Source organism: Pantherophis guttatus, chromosome 1 (assembly GCF_059756535.1).
Source record: "Pantherophis guttatus breed Tessera chromosome 1, ASM5975653v1, whole genome shotgun sequence".
NCBI lineage: Eukaryota > Metazoa > Chordata > Lepidosauria > Squamata > Colubridae > Pantherophis > Pantherophis guttatus.
Genome location: NC_142063.1, coordinates 249,601,767 through 249,621,924, shown reverse-complemented (window position 1 = coordinate 249,621,924; position 20,158 = coordinate 249,601,767). Strand labels below are relative to the sequence as shown.

Here is a 20,158-nt window from a genome sequence, read left to right as displayed (position 1 = left end):
GAAAGAAAAAAGATATAAATAAGTTTCTGATCTTCTTTAGAGCAATAAGTACAATTACAAATTTACCAACACTGTATGGTTACAAAATAATCTTTCTATACTGTCTAAAACCATCAATCATGTTTATTTTTTCTGTTTTACCAGAAAGACCATAAGGGTTTTCCAGTCACATAGATCCAGTAAACATAGATCCTGTCAGGGGTGAAATCCAGCAGGTTCTGACAGGTTCTGGAGTAGCGGAAATTTTGAGCAGTTCGGAGAACCGGCAAATGCCACCTCTGCCTGGCCCCAGAGTGGGGAGGGAATGAAAATTTTGCAATATCCTTCCCTCAGGAGTGGGGAGGGAATGGGGATTTTGCAGTATACTTCCCCTGGAGTGGGGTGGGAATGGAGATTTTGCAGTATCCTTCCCCTGCCACACCCACCAAGCCCTGCCCACAAAACACAATTTGATTTCACTGCTGGATCTTGTGTTCTTTTTCTATCAAGTTGATCATCTCAGCAAGTTCTGTCAATTTCACCAACCATTCCTCCATTGTAGTAGTACAGAATCTTTCCATCTTTGTACATACTATAATCTTGCTGCAGTTATCACATACGAAAACAAAGTTTCATGACTTTGTCCAATTTTTTTATGTATCAATGCCAAAAGAAAGACATTGGTGCAATTATATATTAATCTTTAAACCTTTGTATTAGTGTGGTAGTTAAGGCATCAAGCTAGAAATCAGGAGACCATGAATTCTAATTCTGCCATAGCTGCAAAGTCAGATGGGTGGCTTTGGACAGTCCCCTCTCTTTCAGCTCTAGGAAGGAGACAATGGCAAACCACTTCTGAAAAACCTTGCCAAGAAAACTGCAGGGACTTGTCCAGGCAGTCTCCAAGAATCAGAGACAAGTGAACAGAAGGGGGAGAAAAAGACACCTTATATTCTGATATATCCTAATGGTTAATCAGTAAAATTATAATAGCAGTGGGGAAAAATGTGATGAGCAACAATGGAATTTTAAAAATTTGGAAAGGAATAGAAAATACAGATTTTTTTTTGTTATGAATATTAAATTTCAAGATGTGGCTTATTCAACTTGTTACAGGCTCTTACATAATCCATGCAAGTTTCAGAAAGAAATATAAATCAGGTTCTGTTCAAATAGAAAAACAAATTTGAAAATTTGTAAAGACTTTAGCCATTTTAAGAAAAGAAGACAATTAGCCCGACTTGGAATAAACCTTCTGAGCCAAAACATAGATAAATGTTACCCAAACACAGCTGCAGTTTTGAAGTCTGTAGCCCAGCAAATCAGTTTGTTCTTTAAAAAAACAGTGGAACATCTAATATTCGGAGAGTGTACCACACTGGAATCCTTAAACTTTGACTGACCTTCATTGCTTTTTTAAAAAATCTTTTAGTCAGATGGAACAGGATTTTTTTTTTCTTTGCTATTAATGATCTAGAGAATCTATTCTGTTTTGAATTTAATTTTAACCGGCAAGATATTCTAAGTCCAGAGAAGGGATGAGTGTGCTGTTTGGCACTTGTATTTTATAGGACCAACGGAGGGAATGTTTATGTATTCATTTCCTCATGCCTAATTGTAAACCTGCAATGCAATGTGTGAGTCCACTATATGCCAAATTTCCTGTCCCACCCCCAACCACCATTACTTATATTGTACTTGAATTGGCTCATATGGCTCATGCACTATCCAAAATTAGAGCATATAACTACTGGCACAAAGTCAATGAAATGGAGACTGATAGACTCCCTAAGACTAAGTTATGTCTACTAGAGCAAATAAAATCATAATCACAAATCTCCTGGATCACCAAACTAACACATTTTGTCAGATGCAGTGGCCTTTCTGTCTCTTGCGTAACAGAACAATTTAAAAAAAGAGCTGCCCAAAGAATTAAGGATATAGAATCACAAAATGACATAGCTATCCTTAGTAAGGTGGGTAACTTGAAATGGCTGAGCAAATAGATAGCTGTTTGAAGTTACAACAGCCAAAGCATCTAAGGGAGATATTTACGCGAGCGAGATTCAAATAGCTTGACACAATGGTCAGATATGGGAGATTCCATTCTATCAGTGGTGGGTTGCTCCTGGTTCGCACCGGTTCACAAGAACCGGTAGTAAAAATTTGTAGTATTCCGAGAACCGGTAATAACATTGGCTGGCCATGCCCCTGAAATGGCCCCCGGCATGGTCGCTGCTCACTTACCCTGCCCACCTCATCAGAGGCTCTTTTTTTCTTTTAAAAGCATTTTTTCTACAATCTCTTCGGCTGAAAAAATGCTTTTAAAAGTTAAAAAAAAAAAAAGCTTCTGATGATCCAGTGGCTCAGCTTGGAACGTCAGAAGCTTTTCAAAGCATTTTTTACCACCTCTTCAGCTGAAGAGGTGGTAAAAAATGCTTTGAAAAGCCTCTGACAATCTCAGCTGAGTTGCTTGATCGGCAAAGGCTTTTCAAAGCATTGTTTTCTGCATCCTCTTCGGCTTTTTTTACCAAGAGGTGGTAAAAAAAATGCTTTGAAAAGCCTCTGACGATCTCAGCTGAGTTGCCTGATCAGCAGAGGCTCTTCAAAGCATTTTTTTCTGCAACCTCTTAAGGTTGTAGAAAAAATACTTTTAAAAGTAAAAAAAAGTTGGCCATGCCCACCGTCATATTATCCACCACCAAGCCACACCCACAGAACCAGTAGTAAAAATTTTTAGAACCCACCCCTGCATTCTATACCTTACAACAAACATCTCTGCATTTGCGGAGCGGCAGAAGTAGAAGATCTGGCTTACATCCTATTTGACTGTTGCTTGTATAAGGAGGTGACAGACAGGTACCTTGGTCCATATACCAAACAAATGACCCACTAGGATCCCCATATCAAAACAACTTACCTTATGTGTGGCCAGAATCTGAAAATAACATTTAACACAGCACAGTACTTAAGCAAAATGGTTCTTGTGAGATCTGCATATGTGGGACTGATTGGGGTAGATTACAGGGGTGACACCGAAATATAATTTTATCATATTTTATCTATATCTTAATTTATTGTATTCTGTTCCAATTTCATTTTAGACTGTATTTTATTCCAATTTCATCTTAAATCTTATTTTATTCCAATTTCATTTTAAATTGTATTTTATCCAATTCCATTTTAAATTGCTTTTATCAAATTTTAGTAATAATTTGTTTCTGGAACTTTGCACTTTGATATGGCCCAAGGACTAATAAATAAATAAAGCCAAAGGCTATAGTTCATTACGTAGGGTGGAATGTAATCTGGAGTCCAAGGAGGGAGGGGTTATTTCTCAGAAGGGCAAAGAGGCAGCAGAGCTTGGAAAGTTTAGTAGTCAGGAAGAGGATTAAGATGGCCCCTCCCTAACAGTTCACAGAGTATATCTAGAGTTATGTAGATAATTACTTTAGTCAGGCAAGATTCTGTCTATAGGCGAACAACTAAATGGAAACAACTTAGAAATAACTCCACATTTCATTCTTAGTACTTGATATTTTATTTGCTTTTTGGAATTGGGAATGTGCCCGAATACTTTTACATATCCATGAGATATTTAAGAAATGCTAAGGCTGTAAAGTTACTCCTGAGCAACAAATTATGTGAGGTTTATGTGTAAAGAAAGAGGAATTTGTATCTTCTATACCAAACAGTAATAATCAATAACCAAGTATATGCATAACTGACATTATTTATTTAGCAAAAGACATCTGGGACAAACATTATTTTCTTTAAAATAAAGTTCTTGGTTGTCGAAAACATTCCTTATTTGAACAATATCTAGTACTTACGGGCCTGATATCAAATCTAGCAAGGTCAAAGGCTTCATTTATCAATTACTTCCAATATGCTTCTCAAGGAAAGGATCCAATTTTTATAGAGAAGCATTGCAACAAATAACATCATCTTATGCGTTAAATGCAACCTTATAATATACCAATATCAATGACTACCAGATGTAGGTTCTTCCATCCTCAGTGGTCGTCTACTTTCTAGAATCTTAACCATTTTATATTCTGCATAGTTCCTCAAGTAAACTGATTGACACATTAATATACATTGACCACTGAGTATTTGATCAGTTATAGAAAATTATGAGGACCCAATTTGTTGGAATGTTTCATAAAAATACCATTTCTGTCTGTGACATTAGATTATGGATACTTTGTAACTTGATAATATGTATGCCCATACTGTTTGGATCCTGGACTCAAGAAATGATAACATGCTATGCTTTAGCCATAATTGTTTTCTTAGATTAATGGGAAAAGAGGCTGAATACAAGGAGAATATCTATGGAACAAGGATTCATTTAAAGTTAGATACATCTCTTAGCCCAGACGGTTTTTCTATCTCATGACAGGTCACATTTGAAAAAGGGTCCTCACAATTACCGTATTTTTCGGACTATAAGATGCACCAGTGTATAAGATGCACCAAGATTTCGAACAGGTAAGCAAGAAAAAAAAAAGTTTTTGCCCTCCCTGGCTCACCCCTAGGAGCACTCTGCAGGCCTCCCAAAACCTCTGCATGTCCTGTTTTTGTGAAAAGCGGGCCCGTTTTTTGCAAAAATGGGACGCACGGGGCCGGGCTTCGGGAGGCCAAAAATGGCTGTATTCGGTGTATAAGACACAGCAACATTTCCACCCTCTTTTAGGGGGGAAAAAGTGCATCTTGTACTCCAAAAAGTACCATAACTAAGGTGGAAGCAAAACAAATAGGTCTGAAGGCCAACTGGGAAGAAATGGTATCCACACTTTTAAAAAAATGCTAATTGTAATAGCACAGTACTTTAAAACAGGCAAAACATTGAAAAGAAATATATACCACTGAGGACTATTATCTGAGGATTATCCATACGATAACAATCAGTAGACTTTGATTAAACCATCCCAGTTGCATATGTTCAAAAAATAATAAATCAACTCAGTGACAAGGAAAATTGGTTTTGGAGAAGAAAATTAAATGCACATATTGAATTCAGAATAAAAGCACAAGACATTCATTTATAGAACAGACTTGACCCGTATATAGGTGATAATCTGAGAAATGTGTCAAATGTCTCAATGCCCATTAATTTCATCTTCTCTGATTAAAAGAGAATTTTTCCATAGATATTTTCTGGAATACATTCAGAAAAGAAAATATATTCTGCACTTTTGCATAAACATACCTAATCATAGAATGGTCAAATAGCATTCACAGTCTTGTTTTGTTTTTTTTGCTAGCATTGTGATTGGGAACAAGAAGAATATAGCCACAGTAATATACAGCTGTCAATTAACAAGATTGCATAAAGGCATCTTTGCCCATGTAAGCTCTTGGCTTTCTGGAACCAGGTGAGTTGCATTGCTAGCATAATAAAAAAAATGACAATATTCAGAATGAGGAAAAGACGTGTGTAAGATGCTGACACTAAAGGAGCACTGCTTCGAGTAGTGGAAAATATTTGGGACAGACCAGGTTGAACTTTGATTGGCACACTGTTTTTCTCTTTCGCATAGGTAATATCTGCAAAATCCAGAAGATCTTTCATTTCTTCTTCTTCATCCACAGGCAATTCTTTTTGGGCCAAGCTTTGTGCTTTTTGCCGAATTTTTCTTTCATTGACTTCGATTTGTGCAAATATATCTGGGCCAGCATCCACAAATTTGTAGCCTTTAGCCACCTTTTTGTTCTTTTTTGCTCTGCCTTGCTGCTGCTGAGAAATTGCAAATATTCTGTCAATGACTTCTTCTGTCTGTCTTTTATCTGAAAACCGGAGTAGGCGTTCAGCTGTCTTTCTGAAGCTATCCGTGTTCCGCACACGTGAAAGGATCTGCTTCTCTAACTGCTGGAACACAGGCTTGAAATGCTGAAGGTTTTTCTCTACTATCTCAATATTGTCCTTTACTCCTGAAACTGGGGAGTTCCTAATTGCAGAAGCTCGCTCAAACACCACTTTTTGATGATCTGCAATAACTTGTGCAAAAACAGAGTGGCTTTTATTCTCATCAGTCCACAGATAGATGGCATAAGCATGCTCACTGGTGGTGACAAAAATATCCAGCTGCTGAGACTTCCCATGGACGCTGAAACTCTGGACGTCTATAGAAGGTCCAATGAAGAGGTATACGACTCTAGTGATTGGGCTACGCAGATGAGTAGTGACATTCACGTAGTTTGTCCCATTGTAAGGGTAGCCTCTGGGATACATTCTTGAGGCGATGATAGCTTTTTGACTATATCCAGTATCATCCATCCAGTACATCTTGTAGATCCCATCCTGTTGCCGAATGAAGGCTCCGTGGACGTTATCAATAACTGTGTCTTCAAAAGGCACATCAACATTGTGGAAGAAGCTAGTTGCTATTTTGGCAGGACTGTCATCTTGAAGATATATTTGGTCCACTAGCAAGAGAAGCTGGGGATGAAGAAGTAAGAGGTTTCTTTGTACGCTTTTCAACTTTAGTTTAGGATGGTAGGCACCCACTCCTTCTCCTCTAATAAAGATTATGTCATTTTTTTCTATAGCAGCAATTACTTTCCCTTGGCAATCTGCAGCCAGATCATGTTTATATTTCAACCACTTTGATGAGCAATCTTCAGTAACTTGTCCTTCCCATGGATAAAAACAACTCTTTGATACAGCTGGAGAAAACATCAGCACATTATTTAAAAATGTGTATTTTGGTCCATACAGAGCTTCTGTTATGAAAGGTACACCATTGGGGGCAAACGTAAATGAGTTCTGATCTGGATGCTCATGCCCAGCATTGAAGTTCCTCCAACCTTTGATCCATTCTTTGTACTTGTTCTGGTGAACCATGTCATAGATTGCACGTCCTCCCAGCTTTCCTGATTTGAAGGAGAGAAAGGGGCTGTTGATTTCGGCTGGCAGAGCACTTCCATATGTTACAACTCCCCAGTCCTCGAAATAATGAAGTTTGGGAATACCATAATCTGGTGGAGGGACGAATCCCAGGCTTGAATCATACCTTTCAAAAACATAAAGAGAATGAGTTGTTGATCAGTGAATTTCAAGACAGGATAGAAATAATAAAAACATTAACAAGAAACCACATTACTACTATCAAATTTTTTACTTTGTAAAAACATTTGGCAATGTTAATATGGAACAATATTCCACTCTGCAATAGTCTTTAATGAAGAAGATTATGATAAATTTTTGTTTTTTGCTTTGTATAAACAGTATATTAGCTTGCATTTTAGGAATTCATGCTTTAACCTGGTTCAGAATTTCTGGAAAAAGCACATCTGAAAAAGAGTAAGCTGAGTTTGGAGAACTCAGAAAACTTATTTAGAAAAAAATATGCTCCATTCCAAGCTTTCAAATATCTGTCTGGTTTAAATGATTTTTGCACTTGTCCATTAGCAATCCTTCTGCCTTCCCAAGTATAAAATCTTTGTATCTGAAATGGAAAGAGATCATCTAGAGTGAAGAAAGCTCTGCAGATAAAGGAGAAGTTAAGTAGAAAAGCAAGTAAGTTTAAGAAGTTATGAGTTTTGTATTTTAAAAAATTATATTTGTTTGGCAAGAAAAAATCTGCACATTTTCAGGATTGGTATATTGTATTAAGTGGTTTTCCTTTATCTGATACTGGATGAAAATAATGGGAACCCCACATACTTAGAGGACATTGCATAGGTTTGAACTGAGCCAGATATACAGTATAATGGGGAACTATCTTAAAGTTCATTTCCCTGTTAGAGTATTTCCATTGTTGCCTGTTAAATAGCTTGAGAAAGAGATGAATGTTTGTATAGTCGTAAGAGCATCCAGGTGGGAAATTAGGTTAGTTGAACAGGTAACAAGATGTACTAAAACAAACATTATTCATCATTTTAAAAAAGTTTTATTATCAATGAAATAGATAGATAGGTAGACAGACAGACACACACACACACACACACACACACACACCAAATCCACCAAATCTTCAGCCTAAATCTATGTTGTGAAAAACAACAACCCTGCTGACTATGCAAAATGTTGGGCTGAATAGATGCCCAAGCGGCATGCAAACAGAACATATAGAACATAACGAGTCCTTTAAACCTGCCACCAACCCTCTTAACTAATCGGGGCTTGTTTAAATCAGGGCTTAAATAGCCAACACTTCAGTCATATGCATATTTGCTTTCAAATAAGCTTCTTCTGAGCTTAGTTGGACTTACTTCTAAATATATTTGCAAGAGGATTGCACACTAAAGCTTCTACTCTAAAACTCCTACCAAGCCATAAGTCCTGTTGAATACAATTGGATTTACTTTTTAATTGTCATACAATGAATAATAATTTAAAAACTATTAAAGCAATCCATATTGACTGAAAGGGATTTTGCCGTTTTTATCTATTTAATAGCAAAGCAGGAACAGTTATGTTTCTTACTTTATGATAAATATTGAAATATTATCCGTGATCCTCAATTGTTCAGAGTGCTTTTCAATCTCAGTTGGACAATTTTTAGTCACAGGGACTTGTAAGTAAAGGATACGTACCAGCCTTCATTGAAGGACATCTTGAAAGAACAGAATGGATATTTCAAACTGGATATTTCAATGGATATTTCATTGAAATAGATATTTCAATGGATATTTCAGACTCGTTATGTTCTATATGTTCTATTTGCATGCCGCTTGGGTATCCGCTGTATTAAAAAAAGTGTTATGATTTCTACTTTCTGTAACTTGCTGCAATGCTAGATAAAAGCCCAAGCATCATAAAAAGAATAAGGCTCCCTACATCAAAGGCACTTTGGAGTATGTTAAAAGGTTGTTCCAGCTATTTGAAAATTTCTGAAGTATGCAAATAAACGAAGTCCCTACAAAGCATTCTCAGCAAATTCAAGGCCGCCGTACCAAAGGAAGACAAAACAGGAGTAATCTACAAAATAAAATGCAAGTGTCGCTGCATAGGCCAAAGCAGACAAAAGATTAGCAAGATATATCCTTGAGCATCCTTTACTAGTTGTAAATAGACTCAATATGACTTCCTAATCTCAATAGGAAAATAGTGAAATATTCTCACGAAAGAGGGAGTTCTTAGAAGCCTAGTACTCTGACTAGGTAGTGATCAAGAGATATAGCGAATTAATTCTATTGAAATCATGAGCACATCAGCCCAACCTACAACAACATACCACAAATCACACAGCAATCAACCAAAACCTAGAACAACTACAGCCATCTCTTTACCAACCAAATAACGAAAGCCAAATTATATTTCAACAATGACAAGAGAAAAAAATCACCACCAAGTAATGCCATCAAGCAGATATCGACACCACCAAAAAAGAAGCAACCAAAACAGAGATAAAATAGAGCTAAAACATTATTATTGTTATTATTATTATTATTGGCCAAATAATCTACCAACAAAGCCTTAATCATTCGCAAGCAACATCCATTCACAAGATCATCCCATCCAACACATGCAAAGCAAGCAAAATGGAAGAATACATAACCTGTGCTAACCAACAACCCTTGGTTATCCAAAACTCCAACACTGCTGATCTTTCCTAGTAGAGTATAAAAAGTCAACAAACCCAAAGGTAAGTTCAGATTACTCTAACAGAGCAAAACATATTTGAAATTATCAATGTTTTCTCCACAATGTTTGGTAGCACAATGTTAAAACAAATATCAAGGGTTTTATTACTTTACCTAACTTGTTCCCATACCAAGCCTATCCTCAACAAGTTATTGGACTCTTACATACCTTCCTCTTAGGGACATTGGGGCTACAGCATTTTGTTTCAAGAGTCTGCATGCCTCTGAAAGTAACTACCATATTTTTCAGAGTATAAGATGCACTGGAGTATAAAATGTAGCTTAGTTTTTGGGGAGGAAAATAGCGGGGGGGGGGGGAAATCTGCCTATCAGATATTCATCTGGCTAGCGTCTTTAGTCTGGTCAGCTTCAGCACATTAGTTTCCTGGTTTTTATCTCCTGCTTGGCAATAAAAACCAGCTTCTAAAGCACAACTGATCTTTGGAGAGAGAAGCAATGAGAAAAGCAGGCAAACCACGGAGATCGCTTCACACGCTAGCGCCTCGTTAGGGCTGAAAAAAAGCTTCACAGCTGAGGGTCGGAGGGGGGGAAGATTGCTTCATGAAAAAAAGCTTCTAAAGCACAGCTGAGAATCGGAGGTAGATCTAGCACCTCCCTAGGGCTGAAAAAAAGCTTAAAAAAAGCTACATAATTTTCAGCCTTTTAGGAGAGAAAAAAGTGTGTCTTATACTCTGAAAAATACGATAACTGTTTCTGTAAGGCTCATTTCGTTCTGTGAGACTGCTCATTTCGTTCCCTGCTCTTCACCTCCAAGATGACTTATCTGTTTTTGACAAATTTTCTGGAACTATAGTTAGCCAAATCTTCTCATTTCTGATAGAGAATATAATTTCATGGCACATATTTGGAAAGCTCTATCTCATCTACTGCATAAAAAAGTCCATTTGACCTTTGCCTGGTGTTTTCTTGAGAATGTGCAGCTGAGAAAGAATGGTACAAATTCTATAAATTCCTGACAAGCATATCTAAACTCACTTCTGTGCCTGTTTTTTCTCTTGTCCACCCTCTATGTAGCCCATTGATTAAAGATTTACTTATTTCATACCAGAGAAACTCTGTGTGAAGTGTGCACCAACGCTGTCCTTTGGAAGGTGTCCCTGGACCTTCAAGTATTCTGTTCCTTCGAATCTGATCAGCCAACCAGTTTCCACTGCCATTGCGCATAACAAATTTATCTAGGAAAACCAACTGGCTTTCCGGACCATAAAACCAATTGTAGTTGGAATCTGCAATAGCAACAGTTCTTTGGAATCCTAGGAGGAAAAATTAAAACAAACATATATGAAAGTAAACCCCTTTCTTAATATTGCATATTTAAGTGATAGAAAGAGCTCCCAATTATTTACAATATTACATATAATGTTGGTAATACTATATCCATTTGTAAGGTTCTTATAAAAGTTTTAATATCACTTTTCCTCTAAAATAGTAGATCATTAAATTGTCAGACTATGAAACATTAATGTGCTCAGATTTACACACAGAATGTCTAGAGAATTCTTTGTAGCATATTAAAATCTATTTAATGCCTCACTTAAATTGATTATCTTGTTTAAATTGTATTATTTAAAATTAATATTGAATACAGCTAAGTTATATCATATTAAATATTTTTCTCTACATTTCTCCAAGTTCATTTGGGGAAAATTTTCTAACTCATTTTTCATTCCAGAAGCTTTGTTTATTAGTTAATGATGCTTTAATTTATAAGATATTGATTCACACTATAAGGTGTATCTTTTTCCCCATGATAATGAATGACAAGTTTTGTCTATTTAAAAATAATCCTTATGAGGCAATTTTAAACTGACATATTTTATATGTTTTATATATAATTTGGAAGGTTTTATAGTTCATCAGTCCTTGAAAATATGAAATTTTCCCTTTGGTATATTAGACACTAAGGGAGGGATAGAATTCAATAACTGTCCATTCTAATTTGATTCTTAAGATCATTGTAAATTAACATTATGAGGTAATCTAAATTTGAAAATAGCAAGGCTGTTGTGTTTGTTTGAGAACTTCTGTGGGCTGGAGAGTGCATTCCTTAGAGCAGACGTATCAATCATGCAGCGCATGTATCTGACCTGCAATAGGCCACAGAGTTGGCCCACGGGGCCATCCTGGAGATGGCGAGGGACCAGCCACGCCCACCCAGTTGGCCACGCTGACCAGGCCACCCAAGGGCAAACAAACTCCTGATGCGGCCCGCAACGTGACTGAGTTTGACACCCCTGCCTTAGACAATCAATAACAATGCATGATTTGAGGAAATGCATCAGGTTTCATATCTTCCATATTGTAAGTACAATAAACTGCTGTGTTATGCTGACATTTTAAGGAATCTGCATCAAATTTGATGCGTTCCTGATGACTACCTACTAGCTTATATAGATAAGATTGAGATTCTGCTAATGAATTTAACAACTCAGACTTCCAGTTTAAGTTGACAGATGTGATGACTAAGATATTAAATGCATGAATCTTTTTATACAAAGATTCATTCATTCATTCATTCAAATTTCCAGGCCTCTTGTATAGGACCCAAGATTGAGAATGACACTTACCATCCATTGGAGTAAACAGAGAATATAATCTTGGGTCCTATACAAGAGGCCTGGAAATTTGAGGTTCGGCAAAGCATCTTTGCTGTTCCTAGCACTGCACTCTTCAAGAGAGCTCTGATGTTGTTCCTGGGATCTCTTGGAGCCAATCTGCCAGTTTAGGAGTCAGAGCCCCAAGTGCTTCTACCACCACTGGTAGAAGCTGGTACACCCAGTGTATGCCTGGGCCCCATATAAATGTCTCAGAATACTCTTTACATGGCTTGCTTTGTAAATGTAAGATAACTTTGTATACGACTGTGTATCTAACAGCCTGTCTCCATAATTCAAGAATTGTACAAAGCCGTATTTCAGCAGAGGGGTTCTATAGGATCACCTTTACAACTGTACAAACTCTTTCACAAATCAATGTGTGAAAATAAGCAGCCCTTCCCCGATTAGAAGCATTTTCTATATGAGAAAAATGCATTGTTTATCCAACCTAGTGTTTATATCATTATGAACTAGAGAATACACATTTTTATAGGTTGGCATGGTGTACATTAACCAAAGGTTATTAGTTTGATACAATTTTCATTTGTGGAGAATACTAAAGTTTAATACCAATATAAGAACCATGGTGGTGCAATTGTTAGTGTCACAAGTAAATGCCTTATTCTCTAATGTGTAAATAGTATATGAACGGGATGTCAGGGGTTAATTTATTCTTCACTTCTTAATGTATTCATACTTCACCACTCCCATATCTAGCTCCACCCATTGTATATATAAGGAGCTACACACACTCTTTTCTTTGCTTCTATCTGTGAATATTCAGTGAATATAGAATGCCTTATGTAAATAAAAGAAAATATATTTGAACTCTTAACTCTCTCATAACTTATTGAGTCTGATCCAGAAAATATTGCAACAGTTAGAATGCAGTATTGCAGGCTAATTCTGCAGACTGCCAGCAGTTCGAGTCTCATCGGCTCAAGGTTGACTCAGCCTTCCATCCTTCCAAGGTTGGTAAAATGAGGACCCAGATTATTGGGGGCAATATGCTGACTCTGTAAACCGCTTAGAGATGGCTGTAAACCACTGTGAAGTGGTATATAAGTCTAAGTGCTATTGCTATATGTAAAACAGTCTGTCGTGATATATAACCGCTTGCAGTTGGGCTTTTTACCTAAGAATTAATAATTGATTATAGGATAGTTTAAGTTGTGTTACTTGCCTGGTAGAACCGTTCTATACATAAAAGCAAAATGTTGCTTAAGCCAGGGATGTTTAAAGTGGTTAATGTCAAAATGCCTTTGGACAAGGAATATGTACTGGAAAAGAGATCTGGTGGTATAGCTGCCATAAGCTACGCCTTCATACAAGGAGCCATCTGTCACTTCATGTAGTAGAACTATAGATTTCTCCATTATTGTTAGGACTTGCTTAGTCCAAAGGTATGCTTCCTGAAGATAACCTGTAAGAAAAAGACGAACAATGTTATATTAGTAATATGACCTTTTAAAGTGTGAAATATTTGCAAGTTATTTGGGCTTGTCTACATGTGGTTTTTGTATGGAGCTTTTAAACTGGATCTATTCATAGACTTGCCTTGCCTTTATTAAGAGATTTTTATGCCTTATCTATTACTGGTAATAATAAACAAACAAACAAACAAAAAAGAAATATTTTACTCATGGTGTAGAGTTTATTGAAAACATCAAGAGGGTTGCACTGAAAAGAGCAGATTTAATAAAGCTTGGAAATATTTGAGAAGGAAATTAAAATTTATAACACATAAAAAAATATAAAAATATTTACCGTGTCTAAATTTTATTTTTAAATTTTTCATTTAAAAAAAAATCTAGGAAACATTTAGATAAGAAATCAAAAAGGAGTTGGGATATTTATAAAAATAAAAAATGAGAAAACATGATATACATTTATAAAATTATGCACAGCATGTAGAAAAGGGCATAAGAAACCTTTCTCTCTCACTTAAAATACCTGAAATCTGGAGATATAGTGAAATTATCTATCTATCTGTCTGTCTGTCTGTCTGTCTGTCTGTCTGTCTGTCTGTCTGTCTATCATCTATCACCTATCTATCTATCTATCTATCTATCTATCTATCTATCTAGGCAGTAAATAAAGAAATAAAAGAAAGAATGAAGCTAGTACTTTTTCTCTCAACATAACATAACATAACATAACATAACATAACATAACATAACATAACATAACATAACATAACATAATTGTCACGGATGAATATCCTTAAGAGAAAATAATCTTAATTACTAGAGAATAGGTTATTCAGTATTCATTTGCATGATAGGCTATGAGAAATCTCCATGTTTGAGGCAGTAGATCAAGGGGTATCAATTCCTTGGGACAAACTGAGAAGGGCTGGGGTCTTCATTATCTTTCTGTGTCTTTTACAGAAGCAAATGACTGGTTGTGGGACTAGATGTTGGGCTAGATCAGGGGCGTCAAACTCAAGGCCCGGGGCCAGATCTGGCCCATGGGGTGCTTAGATCTGGCTCGTGGGGCCACCCTGGAAATAGTGAAGGACCAGCCTGCCTGGTCAGGGGGTGCCTGTGGTGGCCTAAGTGCCCCTGCCAGCAAAAATGGAGCTCACGAGGGCCACATGCGGCCTTTCCAAGCTCCATTTTCGCTGGCAGAAGGTTGCAGGAAGCCATCCCAGCTGAAAATGGAGCTCGGGAGCCTGTTTTCGCTGGCCACTCAGGCCACCACAGGCACCCCCTGACACAAGTGATGTCATGCTGGCCACGTCTCTCTGTCCCCCCCCCCCCCAAGGTCAGACACATCCTGATGAGGCCCTCAATGAAATCGAGTTTGACAGCCCTGGGCTAGATGGATCCTTTATGCTATCATTCTCTTAAAACACTGTATAAAGAAGACAGAATATATATACTCAAGCACACTCTGAGAATGAGAGATTAATGATTTTGAGAATTAAAAATGTATGTTTATCTAGTTTCAATATGCACACCTTGTTTAGCCCAAGAGCCATATCAGATCTTTAAGAAGAGTATAAAATGCTGCACTATAAAAATTAAATAAGGCTAGTTCAAGAGCAGGATCACAATAAAAAACTGAATTGAATTTATATGATTCTAAAATTAATTTTATTTTAAAATTTAAAACAGTAGACATGCACTTATCCCCCGTTTTAATTTTCCACTTCTGATGCATTAAAAATCACATTTCATTTCCAATTTTTGCAGGGATTCTGGGATCATAGCTAGAGCTTTCAGAGACTTCATTTGGTCTTAGGAAGTCACAGGCTTTAAAAAAAAAGAATTGCTCATTGTTCAAGACCTACCTTGATTCATTAGAACCAGGCTTCCTACCAGCAAGGCCAAACAGTTGGTAGGCTGATGGTTATGTAGGTATTGGAAACCCCATCCACGCCTATATGAGGCTTCATACATATATCCTGAGGCATTGGCAATTACTTCCAGAAATTTTTCCTGCTGGGACTTGCTAAGGTAGTTATATAAAAAGTCATAAGCAGTGGCAAATCCAACCAAAGAGTGAGCAAGGGGAACCTCATCCCATGGAGCATCCTTCACTAACCTGTAAAAGAGGAAAGGTGTCACTTCTACACATCTTATAAATGGCACGATTATAGAAACATTGCTATTTAAACGTTACAGATTTTAAAACAGAAAACTGAGAATTGCATCAAACAGCTAATACTGAGCATGCAGATCTCCACTCATACATTAATCTTTCCCTACCTTCAGTTTTTTCATTGCTTGGGGCTGAAGACCCATGACATATAAAAATTGCATACAGATTAATGTAATGCAATTTAGAAATGTGCAGGAAATAAACTGAACCCTGCCTCCCACAATGGAAAAGAGGCTTGGCTCATTTTCAAGCTAATATTAATGGTCCTCTGTTCATTATCTGAGAGATGGGTATCATTTGTAAGCCTCCCAGATTCCCCAAATATCACACAAAATATTTTTTTAGATAAACAAACATTAAAATTGTGGGTTTCTTCTGTCTGTACAAAACCAGGAATTTAGGTTTAATCCAAAAGTTTGTAAACCTAGTTTCTTCTTTGAAATCAACATTGCAATTTCAAACAATTCACTTTGTCTTTTCAATTCAATCTTTATTAAAATTTCAAACAATGTATAGCAGTTCATTCTGTTTTACAATTCATGAAAGACTACAGTTTGAAAATTCATCAGTCATATTTGCTCTAAAATCACCCTTCCTGAATCAAATTGTTGTTGTTGTTATTATTATTATTATTCCAGAGAATCAAGAAGACAAACTTCTTGATTTGCTTGTATTAAAAAATCAGTGTGTTTTTCCTTTAACATATGAGATGGCATCTGACATCACATTTCCTCCATCATGTGAGGCCAAGCAACCAGGGAAGGTTAGCCTTCAATCTTTGCAGAGTTCATATGATGTCAACTGAAACAGTGATTATAAGGTCACTTTCTTATTTGCAGAACAAGATTTCAGTTAATATTCTAGTATCTAATATTATCTTTTTAGCTCTGCTTTTTTTTAAATTCAGCCTACAGTATGACCTATGGTCTTGCTTGGTTTCCACACCATCAATCTTACATAAAAGCAATAAAAATATTATTGATTTCTAGGTTGGTTCAAGATTCTTTTTTAAATGTTTTAGTATCTTAACTGTAAGACACTGGACATATCATTGACTGATATGGTTGGCTACAGTGAATGAATGAATGAATGAATGAATGAATGAATGAATGAATGAATGATTTTGCTTCCCTATCACTATAGTTGTTCTCTCTAAAAAACTACTGGAGCTATAACCAGTGCAATTAAACTACTTGAACATAATTGGACTCTATTGGACTTGGGTGCCTTATAAATTAAATACATAAAATAAGTATTTTTAAAAATTGGTTTAAAATGGCATCTCCTACAATTAATAGTAATAGTTATCTGGCTGGAGAAATTATAGCAGTTGAATTGTACTCATTGAAACTGAGTCTGTGGAAGGGTGTTCTGAGAGGCCACCTATACAAATATATGAAAGTGATTTTGCTCTTTTATTCTCTTCTCAAGGAAGCTAACTGGAAATGGAATGGGGTTTTATGAGCTGTATTTCATTATGAACTATTCTACTGAGGAATTTTGGCAAGAGGATAAGCTATAATAAATAATCCAACATTTGTATTTTGCTGTCACATAGCCCCCAGATATTTGAATCATGTGATTTTTTTCTAAAGAAAAATCAAAAGTGGTAGACAATATTATTATGAACTAGCTTGCACTTTAATAAAAAGTATTGAAATACTGATGGCTCCAAAGTAGGATCACATTATCTTTTCCACATTAAAAATAATAGATCTCTTCATATTTGGGACAAAACGTTTTCTGATGACTCCAAAAAGGGTTCAGCAATTATTTGGACAGGCAGTTTTACCAAGCAACTGGAGCACCTCTTCAAAACTGATGGTTGTAATGTTGAAGCACAGAATCCTCTCATAGCCTTAAACTGCTTAGAGGGCTTCTCCCATGAACTGAACCTGTGTAGAGATGCAGAGCAAACGCTTCCGCAAGGACTGGTAACTTTTGAATGGTCTCATAGCCTCATCTTCACCACACACTGTAACAATCAAGTTTACAGCGGCATATTTTGATTTTGAGAAGGATGTGATGGCTCACTGGGCTTGTCGGCTGGAAGTTTCGAGCCCAGTTTCAAGACTCGAGCATTGCACAATGGGATAAGTTTCCATTCTCACCCCAGTTTCTGCTCACCTAGAAGTTCAAAAGTATGAAAATGTGACTATATAAATAGGTACCATTTTGGTGGGAGGGTAACAGTGCTCGGTGCGCTTTGGAGTATAGTCAAGTTGGCCACATGGCCACAGAAATGCTTACAGAAAATGATGCTCCCTTGGCTAAGAAGCGGAGATGAGCATCACCCCCTAGAGTCAGACATGACTGGACAAGGAAAACCTTTACCTTTATTTTGATTTTATTTAAAAATTCTTAGCGTCTGGTGAATTATTTTGGCAAAGCAGAATTTTAAAAACCTGTTGGCCAGGTCTTCAATTTATTAAACACTCACAGTAACCCCTCATGGCCTGGATCCAAGACTGTCTTTGCCTGAAACATATTGATATAACATTACTTGCCAGAAGCCTGAAAATATATTTTAGTATATGCCAAGCATTTATAGAATTTTAGCTACAGGACATAATCCATACTGTCTTTTACTATAATTTATAAATTGTTCATAGAATTGTCTATAATGATGACAATTATTACCATCCAATATGTTGAATGTCTTCTAAGGACTGTAGAGTCTGTTCAGGGAATTATAGTACAATACACTGAGAGAGTCATTTTGGTCTAGTTGTTAAGGCCCTAGGCTAGAAATCAGGAGACTGAGTTCTAATCCTGCCTTAGTCATGAAAGCCAGATGGAAAACTTTGGACCAGTCACTCTTTCTCAACCCAAGTTCCCTTACAGGTTTGTTGTTGTGGGGAAAACAGGACGGGGAAAGGAGTATCAGAGTTATTTATAAAACTAATAAAGGTGGAATAAAAAAATATCTAAAGAAATAAATTTAACTGACAATATAGAACTGTAAAAGTTACAGTGAAAATTAAATTAAATCAATAGTGTTATCTCTGTTTCAAAAGAGATTACAGATAAGCATTTAGAGGAAAAATAAGTTATGCGGTTAACTGGAAAAAGATAAATTTCAGGTACAAGTTATCTAAGCACAAATGAAGATTTCAACTTGTATTCCAAGAGCCAGAAGCAGCATCATTTAAAGTACTTAGATGCTTTATCAAGATTATTCAGTTTTGATAAAGTAAAGGAAAACAAAGATGCCTTTCAAACTATACAGTAGCAGTGCCTAAAGGTTGATTCTAAAAGAGGTCATTATTCTATTACAGGAATGTTTTTGAGAAAAAGTAGGAATCTCACATAACAACTAATATTTAGTTTATATCCACAAATCTCATCTCACAGTAAATTTTACACTTGAAAATGACAGTGAGTGAATTTCTTTCTCTCTACTCTTTCATTTGTTGCAAAACTGCTATTAGGCTATTATTGCTTTTATATACAAATGCCTTAAGGAATTTCAAACTTCATTGACAATTTGAAATTGCATATTATTTCTGCCAATCATTTTAAAAAATGATTGATTTAAACTGTGGATTAAATACTCAGCAGTCTAATTTATTACCCTTTTTCTTTTGAACTTCACAGCTTTTATTGCCATTTTAACAATAAGTACTTTTAAACTATGTAGCTTTTGCTACTCTAACACTGACATGAAAAAAATGACTTAAGTGTTTGATTTAAACTTCAAACATAATCTTTAACATTTATAAATACTTGCATGAATGAACATTATTGCTACATAATGAAAAGGCCAGAGAAAATGACCACCATTTATTTCAATTGTCAAAAATAGTGTGTGTGGGAGCAACCACAGTAATTACAGAGTACAGAATAACAATAACATAAAAAAGATGTTGAGACTCTAGAAAGAGTGCAGAAGAGCAACAAAGATGTTTAGGGGACTGAAGGCTAAACTGTATGATGAACGGTTGCAGGAACTGGGAATGTCTACTAATCTAACAAAGGGGAGACCCACGGGTGACATGGTAGCACTCCAATATTTGAAGGGTTGTCACAGAGAAGAGAGGGTCAACCTATTCTCCAAAGCATCTGAGGGCAAGAAAAGAAGTAATGGATGGAAGCTTAACAAAGAGAGATGCAACCTAGAACTAAGGATAAATTTCCTGTCAGTGAGAAAAATTAACCAGTGGAACGGCTTGCTTCCAAAAGTTGCAGGTGCTCCAATTACTGGAGGTTTTTAAGAGGCAACTGGATACAGCCATCTGTCCAAAATGGTATAAGGCCGTGATGGCGAACCTATGGCACACGTGCCACAGGTGGCACACGGCCATATTAGTGGGCACGCCAGCTCAGCTCTGGGGCACATGCACGCACCGACCAGCTGATTT

The 20,158-nt window shown here is 36.5% G+C and overlaps 1 protein-coding gene across 2 annotated transcripts in view; it reads right to left on the bottom strand.

Moving 5' to 3' along the window:
• Positions 1-3,694: 3,694 nt before the first annotated feature.
• Positions 3,695-20,158, bottom strand: part of DSE (dermatan sulfate epimerase) — a 34,730-nt gene continuing 18,266 nt past the window's right edge. For both annotated transcript variants that reach the window (XM_034409206.3, XM_034409207.3), the window contains exons 3-6: positions 15,487-15,740; positions 13,375-13,614; positions 10,640-10,847; positions 3,695-6,998 (exon numbers count right to left, since the gene is read on the bottom strand). In XM_034409206.3, the coding sequence (XP_034265097.2) occupies positions 5,246-6,998; positions 10,640-10,847; positions 13,375-13,614; positions 15,487-15,740 (2,455 nt within the window). In that variant the 3' untranslated portion in view covers positions 3,695-5,245. The remainder of the gene's footprint in view (positions 6,999-10,639; positions 10,848-13,374; positions 13,615-15,486; positions 15,741-20,158) is intronic.